The following is a 10,511-nucleotide window of genomic DNA, read 5'->3' on the forward strand; positions in this document are numbered from 1 at the left end:
CACTCCAACGTCTCCTGGGTCGGTTGAAGGGCTTCGGAGCAGGAAAAAAAGCACTGCACTCTCCACAATGGCGGCAATTCTCCGATCCCTTTTAAATAAGAAGGTAGAGTAAGATAATGAACGTGCAATATACAACTGTTTGTTTGGTTCAGTGTTTATGCACCAAACTCGGCTAACAACCTGCGCTGTTAGCTAGCAAAGTCACACGTTGTACACAGTCCACTACTCCTTTTTGCAAGTACATGACAATATATTAAGTGATTGGTCAGCTAACAACAGGCTTTATTTACATCACGTGGACAGATATGATACGTCAGTGGATCATTCAGACGTGCCTCTTGAGACCTTGCACAGACAGTGATTTAAAAGCTCTAAATAATGGTCTGATATGTCATTTCTCACAGGCCCCCCTCCAGCTGGGTCGTATGTGCTACTCATCCTCCTCAGTGGTAAGAGCCATCACTCAGGACCTTTTATAGCTTAGTAGTGGTGCCGTGTTATGCGCTAAGGGCCGTCTCTTCTGATTGTCAGAAGAGTATGCTTGTTTACTTTTGTCAGATTGTGTTACAGCATGACATTTGTTTATAACAGAGTAATATTTGCGTTATTGGAAAAACATATATGTGTGTGTGTATTTTGGTTAAGTTTTTGAATTAGCATAATTTCTAAATGATTTTATTTATCACTTCGAAGTGAGTCTTGGCTAAGAAAGCACAGGATGTCAGACTAAATTCCGAAGCCTTCCACCAAAACCTCAAAAGAGGCAATTTCTTTGCTCATTACAACATTAATTTCTTTGATTATGTTTATTGTGCATGTTTTCAATATTTTTTTGGCTAGTGTTTGAAATCTCAGTCAAAAGTATATCCATCACATCCAGTCAGAGACATCAATTTTTACAGTTGTTTGCACTGCAGCTTTGAATATTAAGATAAGATAAGATAAGATAACCTTTATTAGTCCCACACGTGGGAAATTTGTTTTGTCACAGCAGGAAGTGGACAGTGCAAAAGTTATGACGCAAAAATTAGAATACAATAAGAATAAATACAGTACACAACTGTACAGAATAGAATAAAATAAAATACTATATACAGTAGAATAAAATAGAATAAAAATATACAATAAGATAAAAATAGAATACGAATGCTATATACAACTGAGTAAAAATACAACGATGCCAGAAAAGATTATTGCACTTAGTGTTATTGCACATGTGTGGATGTGTGTGTTTGTTCAGTTAAAGTCTTTGTTGTGGAGTCTGACAGCAGTGGGGAGGAAAGACCTGCGAAATCTCTCCGTCCCACACCGTGGGTGCCGCAGTCTCCCACTGAAGGAGCTGCTCAGTGCTGTCACAGTCTGCTGCATGGGGTGGGAGACGTTGTCCAACAGGCTTTTGCCAATCCAAAGCTTTCCAGTGTTGAATAGTGGAACAAACCCTGATGGTACTTTTCCTGTTTCTTAAGGACATGACTTTCAGATACTGTTCATCTACTGCTGTAGATAATGTTTAGGCCTGCCACTTATTCTTTTGTCTTTCAGTTGTTGAGTTTCCTCTAATTTTTTCAAGGGAACAGTGCACAACATGCCAAGATATGAGACGTTTTGGGCTAATGGCTCTTTAAGAATCACCTTGTAGGTGCAAAACTACTATTTGATGCCAGTTTTTAGCATTTTTTCATTGACTCAACTACAGAAGTAGGAACAAATGATGTGTTTTTGCTACGAGTAACATTCTTCTGGAAGGACTGGACTGTAGCCAGTGTATAAAGAAAAACTTTGTAAGAGTTTCAAAAAGCCTGGAGAACTATTTCTCAAGACTATTCTAAAAAAATCCAATAAAATGAATAAATAAATAAATATGTCTCTTCGGTAGCAAAATATAAAGAAAAGTGGCTCAGGACTCTTGCACATTTTATATATGTTAAAGTTTAATAGATTCCCGGTGTTCTTTTTTCTTTTTTTTTTCTCAAACTGAAGCTGTCTATTTTTCTGTCAGTCGACTGCTGCAGTGCTAATGGATATAGACCTTGACTTTTCCAGTGCATACGCACTGTATACTAAAAATCTATCTTGAGTTAGGAGGAGGAATGGGATTGGAACACGGGTAATGTAGCATGGAAGATGTACAGCTTTGCTTGGAAATGTCTGAGGCAAACTTAAATTAAACAATTCAAAATGAACCTGTAACACAGCTGAGTGCATGCAAAGTGAAGTAGAGCAAAATGCCTTGGAAAATAACTGCATATGTTGTGGTGATGAATGGATGCGATGGCGACTGATGCATCCAGATTGAATCATATGCTTCTTTGATCTTCTAGCCCACCACCAAGCTGTTCATCGATGGCAAGTTTGTCGAGTCCAACACGTCTGAGTGGCTTGACATCCACAACCCTGTAAGTATTCATAGATGAACTGTGCCCAACCTGCACAGAGGCTGGAGTAATGCGATCTGGCTGCAAGTATACAGTATAAAATTTGTTGTAGTAACTTGTGAATATTGGATGGAATAAATAAGTCCTGATTTGTCAAATTTTAATTGCCTAATATGTAAAACGACAGAAATCTGAGCCCAGTCTACACAACCCGTCATGCTTTATATCCTCCAAGAGACGAGACTAGTGCATAGCTTGTCAGATACTAGCCTCTTGCAAAACAGTGATGAGTGATTGTAGCATGAAAAGATATTCATCTACTTCCACCGCATAAGGATAAAAATAAATGTTTTTTGTTATTAATATTAATGAAATGATGCACATGCAAATAATGACTTCCCCTGCTCTCAGTTTGCTTGTCTGATTGTCTTTATGGACCGTGTCCTGTTCTGCAGGCCACTAATGAAGTGGTGGGACGTGTTCCTAAAGCTACACAGGAGGAGATGCTGGCAGCTGTGGACTCCTGCTCCAGAGCCTTTCGCTCCTGGTCCGAGACCTCCATCCTCAGCCGGCAGCAGATCTTCCTGCGCTACCAACAGCTCATCAAGGACAACATTGTAGGGAGATGGGTCACATATATGTCAAAATAATTTATTGATTTTGTTGAAATAATTCTCTCTAAATTCTTCTTCTAACATTTCAGAAAGAGCTGGCTAAGATCATCACTTTGGAACAGGGCAAAACTCTGGCTGATGCAGAGGGAGACGTATTTAGAGGACTGCGTAAGTAACGCATTGACTCGACTTTTAGTCTTCCTTTTAGTCTTTGGCGTCCTGATTAGATTAGTCCTGCTGTAGATATAGATAAGATCAAATTCCTCAAGTGAAGCAGTTTATACAACAGTCAACACTCTATGCAAAAAGGGACATTGAGCTTTAATTTAAAAGTGGACAGTAGTAATAGTTGGGCCATATTAGAGGCTTTAACCGCTTTTAATAAGGCTTTAGTTCCAAGAAGAAAAAGGCTGCAATGCTTTTGCAGCAGTACAATAATAACTCCTGATGTTAAAGTGTGTTCCTGTCTTCTGTAAAACACTTTTCACACTATGCTTTTAGCTGCACTCTATTTAAAGATAATTACGCAGCTTCCTTTGCTGAGGTGCACTCGTTCATTCTGGCAGCCTTGCATCAACGGGAATCATGTTTGGAAATTAAGGGCTGTGTGCGGTTGCAGACGAAGGAATTAATTTTTGTTTATTACAACACGCAGCTGCCAAGTAATTTTTTTTTGTTTCCTTTTTTTGTTCTTGGTGTTGATCCCAGTTTCAGGATGCCTAAATTATTCTGGCAGGCTAACTTTTCTGTTATCAGCTGAAAGACAGGCTACATGTGGAGGTGCGCTGCAAGTACCGGGGCTAATGGTGCTTGAAATACTTACAAGTTTTATTACAGTTTTTTCATGGGAAATGGAGCTGGCAGGCTTGTCTTTTTTTAATCTTAAGAGGCAAATGTGTAAATTTCAATAATGGACTCATCAGTTAACTGTGTATGTGTTATTTCAGATTGCTTATCTAGGCACTTTGTTATTGGCTGACTTCCTAAATCCTTTTCTTGCTCATTCCTCAGAGGTGGTTGAACACGCCTGCAGCATTACATCCCTCATGCTGGGGGAAACCTTACCCTCCATCACCAAGGACATGGACACCTACACCTACCGCCTGCCCATCGGAGTGTGTGCCGGCATCGCCCCTTTCAACTTCCCCGCCATGATTCCTCTGTGGATGTTCCCTGTCGGGATGGTGTGCGGAAACACCTACCTGATGAAGCCCTCTGAGCGAGTCCCAGGCTGCACCATGCTTTTGGCCAAAATGCTCCAGGATGCCGGAGCACCAGATGGTACACTCAACATAATCCACGGACAGCATGCAGGTGAGTGCGTAATTCCCTGCTCATTGAGGAGCTCACAGTCTGTGTGTGTCATAAACAATAGAGAAAGGTCCAAGGATGAGTCAAACATTAATCATATACCCTTCTGGCAATATGTAGATAAGATATTTCCATAAACTGTGCAGCCTATATCTGTAAGTAATCTACAGGCATTGTTGAAGCAGGAGAATTTGAATCTCCGTATCAGTGCTCGTATATTGTGCCCTGAGGGTGTGACACAGAAGAACAGAAAATATTGACTTTTTTCCTTGTTTGTGCAGCGGTAAACTTCATCTGTGACCACCCGGCCATCAAAGCCATCAGTTTTGTGGGCTCCAACCAGGCTGGAGAGTACATCTACGAGCGGGGCTCAAAGAATGGCAAGAGAGTGCAGTCCAACATGGTATTCACAGACCGAATATGCTCTTCTTACACTGGCAGTGTTTAGATGGCACATGGTGACAGTAAATAATGGGGCAAGAATCAGCTGCCTCTCCAGTCAGGTCTTTGTCCTTGGTTGAAGTCCAACTCTTAATTGCTTTGGACAGCAGCTGGCAGCTGTAGTCCTTGTCCTGCTCTGAAGCTGGGTGACTTTGGTGTAACAAGATACAAACCAGCTTCTTGTGCTGGTTAGAGTGGCGCTTGAGTATGTAGAGCGACGCCTGTGAATCAAGTCCTTGACTGACACAAGAGCAGCAAAATAAGAGCAAAAAGCGCACCTAATAGTAAGTCTGTTGTGCTATCTGGGAAGAAAAATGAACAATTATTTGCAAAAATAAAGAAATAGTCGGGTGGATTGCAGGTATGTTGGTCTTGAGCTGGGAAACATACCTGCCAGATCTCATCTATAGTAAGTCCGTGTCTGGGAAATCCTGATGGAACTTAGTTTTATTTATTCATTTATTTTTTAGACTATTTTTAAAAATTGTTATTACTAATATGAATGAAAATGGGTAGTGGTCTATTTCCTGTTGCTGTTACCAAGACAGTGATTAAATCCTCTGCTGTCAGTCACTGGGATTTGTAGCATATGTGATTAGCGCTCTTATGTCTCTGTTTGATGTTCTGCACTCTTTTGGAGTGAAATCATACAGATTTTGTATCCTACATATTGCATTTAGGGTGCCAAGAACCATGGTGTGGTGATGCCTGATGCCAACAAAGAGAACACCATCAACCAGCTAGTGGGCGCTGCTTTTGGAGCAGCTGGCCAGCGCTGCATGGCTCTCTCCACTGCTATTTTTGTTGGGGAGTCTCGTGAATGGCTCCCAGAGCTGGTGCAGCGCTCTAAATCGCTCCGCGTAAACTCAGGTAACTTGTTGTGTAACCGTATCGCCATGAAAAATAAATAAATAAATTACGTCAGTTGGCATGCATACTGCCGTTTTTCTTACACGTCAAAATGTGTGTTTTAGGTGATCAGCCTGGGGCAGATGTGGGTCCCTTGATCACCCCAGAAGCCAAAGCCAGGGTAGAGTCTCTGATCCAGAGTGGGGTTGATGAAGGTGCCAAGCTGCTGCTGGACGGGAGAAATGTTAAAGTCAAAGGATATGAAAATGGAAACTTTGTAGGACCTACCATCTTAGCTGGTGTTATGGTGAGCTGAGAACTTTTAATTTGGGTCAGATGCTATTAAAGTAATGTTAAACTAAACTGTCTAGAATGTTTTAATGTAATAACTTTTTTTGTTTTTGGTAGGTGCTGTAATTATCTGAGGAAAAAATAAATGATCGCTTCAATCAGTTCAGTGTCTTTGATTAGGGTTGTTGGAAATGAAACAAAATCAGTCCTCATCTCCTTGAATGTGACCACAGATTTTGATTTTCCCCTCCTGCTGAGAATATCTTTAGAACAGACCTCTGTGAAAATTCAGATTTTTGGCTTTAAAAGTAGATTTAAAAATGCTTTTATTCGTAAGCCTGAACGTTTGAATCTTCAACAAGCAGCCCTCTCAGCATGAGAGTCCCCCCCCGATCCGTTCTGGTTTCTGGTTATAAGTGTTGAGTGTCACACAAAGCTGACTTTAAAATAGAAAGTAGCTGTAAGTGCTGTGAAATGCATTTAAAGCAGTTTTTCACCTTTCTTCCCCGACACAAACCTGCTCGTGCTTTGTTCTGTTAAGAATTCCTTTGTAGAGTTTGAAGTCCTGATCGTTTTCCCTCTGCTGTTCTTTTCAGCCCAACATGAAATGTTACAAAGAAGAGATCTTTGGACCGGTCCTTGTTGTCCTGGAGGCCGACAGCCTGGACGAAGCCATTTCTTTAATCAACCGAAACCCTTACGGTAACGGCACGGCCATCTTTACCACCAATGGAGCCACAGCTCGCAAATACACACACGAGGTGGACGTCGGCCAGGTGAGAGACTTTAAAACATGAAGCTCTTTGTTTGCTGAAGATATAGTTTCAAACAAGCGTGTTAACCGGCCACCTTTGTGGTATTTCAGGTAGGGCTGAACGATATATCGCATTTGCGATAATATCGCGACATGATCAAGTGCAATTTTCTAACCGCAAAGGCTGCGATTATACTGCGATTATATTATACAATTCATGGGCTGCATCCTCCTGAGGCCGCATTTGTAGACCGATTACGTCACAGCGACGCGCCGAAGGCTGTCCAAATTACTACCATATCCCAGAATTCATAGCGCGGCCCAGCCAAACTCCAGTTTCCAGCAATGGCGGCCGCTACTAAGTTTTAAAATTACTCATACTAATCTTTCTGGGTCACAAAATAAACTTTTAACATATTTTCAGGCGAGAAAGTAGTTGTGTAAACATCAAATATCTGCTCGGTTTATCAAGATATCCCATATTTGCAAAAGTGCTTCGACGTTTTCAGAGGCGTCTGCTACCCACCAGCTCGACAGCTAGCCGGGAGCTCGAGGGTTACTGATGCGGCCGAGAACGGCACAACTCCCGGCACATCATTTTCAGATCACCGCGGAGTTTCGCTGCTCGGGTTAAACGTAATATATAAGTCACTTAGACAACCTAAAAATGTTATTGTTGGGCTTTTTTCAGTGTTTTGTTTGTTCGTGAGTAAATCGGTTTGGCTGAGATTAAAGTTATTAGATTAGATAAAATAAAACTTTATTAATCCCCCGGGTGGGTTCCTCCTTGGTTTTCACACAGCTGACTAAACGTCAAACAGAAAACTTATTAAACAGAAGTATGAGACAGTCGAGAATTTACACCAGTGTCTGGTTATATTTTAGATAGCAAGAAGCAGACGGCCGAGTTTATTAAACTCCACCGAGACAGCGGTGACGCTAATCAGAACTAGACCGTCCAATTTCACGCCTTTAAATTTTAAAGGCGTGTTTGTGTGTGTGTTTATACAATTGCTATTATGTTTGCACTTTATGTGTAATGTTACTGACTGCAGAGATCAGTAAGATGTGTGTATTTTTTATTTATTAGTTTTATTTATTTAATATTATTTTTTAATTGAATGACTGTCTAGTAGTTCACAGATGTCGAAAAACTGAGTGTGGTAAAGCCACTGATTTTTTTTATGTATATTTCTGCAATCTGCACATTGTACTGACTTTCATTTTAATGTTTACACTAGGGCTGAACGATTATGGAAAATAATCTAATTGCGATTTTTTGCCCCAATATTGCGATTGCGATGCGATATGCGATTATTTTTTAAGGTATTTGTCTTCTGTATTATTAAACAAAGACAAGCAATACATCATATAGTATGGCCAATACTATATTAAATTAATTTTAAACTGTTCTTTCCTGGAAGACAGACCTCTGTTATGATGACATGAGGTGATGCATGAATTGATGACTGACATTTTTATTTAACTTCTTCAATCACAACAGTATATTTGAACATACACAATAGTTTATTTTTAGCTTACAAACATCTGAGCATAAAGTGCTGACAAGGAACCCTGGTGTAAACATATTTGATGTTTACACAACTACTTTCTCGCCTGAAAATATGTTAAAAGTTTATTTTGTGACCCAGAAAGATTAGTATGAGTAATTTTAAAACTTAGTAGCGGCCGCCATTGCTGGAAACTGGAGTTTGGCTGGGCCGCGCTATGAATTCTGGGATATGGTAGTAATTTGGACAGCCTTCGGCGCGTCGCTGTGACGTAATCGGTCTACAAATGCGGCCTCAGGAGGATGCAGCCCATGAATTGTATAATATAATCGCAGTATAATCGCAGCCTTTGCGGTTAGAAAATTGCACTTGATCATGTCGCGATATTATCGCAAATGCGATATATCGTTCAGTTTACACCAGGGTTCCTTGTCAGCACTTTATGCTCAGATGTTTGTAAGCTAAAAATAAACTATTGTGTATGTTCAAATATACTGTTGTGATTGAAGAAGTTAAATAAAAATGTCAGTCATCAATTCATGCATCACCTCATGTCATCATAACAGAGGTCTGTCTTCCAGGAAAGAACAGTTTAAAATTAATGTAATATAGTATTGGCCATACTATATGATGTATTGCTTGTCTTTGTTTAATAATACAGAAGACAAAGACCTTAAAAAATAATCGCATATCGCATCGCAATCGCAATATTGGGGCAAAAAATCGCAATTAGATTATTTTCCATAATCGTTCAGCCCTAATTTCAGGCCACGGTGAGTCACCTGTTTGAGCCTTGGATGAGTAAGCGGGTTTGCGTGGGAGGCGCTTTATTTCTGAAAAAGTAAAGCAGACATGTGAAGTGGGAATGTTTTTATTGGAGTGAAGCTGGTTTTACACTGCCAGCTGAAACTATGTCATATATTACCTGCCAATGCATTAAAACATGGACGAATCCCAAATGTGTGGATTAGTGCAGCAGGAGCCAAGTTGTAGTTCATTTTTGGACTGGCTGATAATTGAATGCTGGTCCAGTGGTGCTGATAGGCTCCTTAAATGTATATTCACGGGTCTGTTTTTATTGAAACTGTATGTTGATCTTGGATTTTAAACACCAGGCCTTACTCCCTTTGTAAGCTGGCCAAATTAAACAAATTATGCTTTGATCATTGTTGTATTTCTAGCCTGCATTAGATTTGTGTTTTCATAATCCACACATGCGTTTTTATAGATTGGTGTGAATGTGCCCATCCCCGTCCCACTCCCCATGTTCTCCTTCACTGGTTCCAGAGGTTCATTCAGGGGAGATACCAACTTCTATGGCAAGCAGGTAAATAGCAGAAGTAGTTTATTATCCCCTCAGATCATTGCTGTTCCCTCCACTGAAGTATTGAAAGAGCACAATGCAGACACTTTGTCATGTGCTAGATAGCTCACTGACATATCTGTTATCACTTTACCACTAGGGCATCCAATTCTACACTCAGATCAAGACTATTACGTCGCAGTGGAAGGCTGAGGATGCCACTCTGACAAGCCCGGCTGTCACAATGCCAACCATGGGACGCTAAGCTAAACTGACAGTGCATCTAACCTTCAGAGACTTCTTACATGCCTTAAGAAGCCCAACGAGGGATTGGAAGTGGTTACGATATCTTTTGATTGGTCAAATGTTCATACTGAGGATGATTACTTAGTGACTGGGCAGCAAAGAAAACGAATGTCAGGATTTACAAAGTTAAAACAAATACCGGTCACAATTTACATCTTTAGAAGTGAAGATAAAAAATGGACTTAATCAGTGATGCTGTGAATCTGTACATTGGTTTATTGCGTATTTTTTTGAACCCATTTTTCTCCTCACTTCCTGTACAGAGCAGTGGGATCATGACTTCATAGTGGCTAGTCCTTTTTCATGATCCGTTGAGTGCCGTGAAAGCACAAAGATCAGCGATTCTGACGCCGAGTAGTTACAGCAAATGTCTTCCACTGTTATCCCCTGTGTGTTTCATTAGCTTCATCGGTTCAATATGTGAATAGGCAAAAGCCTACATGAGAACATGGACACAGACATTTCCTCACTTCAGTGAAACTGACATAACCCTGCTGTATACTGTCCAATGTGGAGATTAGTGTGCGTGTCAAATTAAAGTTCACAGTTTTATACTGTACTGTCATAGTATTGGTCATGGGTTAAATATATTTCATGTCAAATATATTCTTTATTAACCATTACGATGGCATTTATAGTATGAAACTGTGCTGCAGTTAGTGTGGCTACTTGACTGAATAAAGCCACTATAACAGGACTCAGTTGTGGTGTGATTTCTGTTGAAATAATTCCGTTTTTGTTCATGTATTCATATAA

At 40.3% G+C, this 10,511-nt stretch overlaps 1 protein-coding gene and 1 long non-coding RNA gene across 3 annotated transcripts; one reads left to right on the forward strand and one right to left on the reverse strand.

Annotated features, from left to right (window-relative positions):
- The first annotated feature begins 43 nt into the window (after window positions 1–43).
- On the forward strand, window positions 44–10,452 carry LOC146691585 (methylmalonate-semialdehyde/malonate-semialdehyde dehydrogenase [acylating], mitochondrial). Of its 2 annotated transcripts, XM_085431455.1 has the most exons (12): window positions 44–103; window positions 405–449; window positions 2,322–2,396; window positions 2,831–2,992; window positions 3,079–3,157; window positions 4,001–4,303; window positions 4,582–4,703; window positions 5,422–5,611; window positions 5,716–5,897; window positions 6,478–6,657; window positions 9,375–9,473; window positions 9,610–10,452. In XM_085431455.1, exons 1-12 carry the CDS (start codon window positions 68–70, stop codon window positions 9,712–9,714), a joined length of 1,578 nt encoding a protein of 525 aa, XP_085287581.1. In that variant the 5' UTR covers window positions 44–67; the 3' UTR covers window positions 9,715–10,452. The 2 variants fall into 2 exon arrangements, with proteins under 2 accessions (XP_085287581.1, XP_085287580.1); XM_085431454.1 differs by lacking the exons at window positions 44–103; window positions 405–449 and adding an exon at window positions 1,406–1,445.
- On the reverse strand, window positions 4,244–5,748 carry LOC146691586 (uncharacterized). Its single transcript, XR_014915076.1, has 2 exons — window positions 5,695–5,748; window positions 4,244–4,342 (listed from the first exon to the last, which is right to left on the reverse strand). It is a non-coding gene; the product is annotated as an uncharacterized LOC146691586 (long non-coding RNA).
- Window positions 10,453–10,511: the final 59 nt, after the last annotated feature.

Source organism: Copadichromis virginalis, linkage group LG15, assembly GCF_057382275.1.
Source record: "Copadichromis virginalis isolate Kocher_CV1m ecotype Utaka linkage group LG15, C_Virginalis_male_GT1.1, whole genome shotgun sequence".
Taxonomy (NCBI): Eukaryota; Metazoa; Chordata; class Actinopteri; order Cichliformes; family Cichlidae; genus Copadichromis; species Copadichromis virginalis.

Excerpts from the sequence above, each read along its gene's own strand:
- LOC146691585 (XM_085431455.1), top strand. The coding sequence starts at position 68 with ATGGCGGCAATTCTCCGATCCCTTTTAAATAAGAAG. Across the intron at positions 4,304-4,581 it reads AATCCACGGACAGCATGCAG|CGGTAAACTTCATCTGTGAC; the intron begins GTGAGTGCGTAA and ends TTGTTTGTGCAG. Across the intron at positions 5,612-5,715 it reads ATCGCTCCGCGTAAACTCAG|GTGATCAGCCTGGGGCAGAT; the intron begins GTAACTTGTTGT and ends TGTGTGTTTTAG.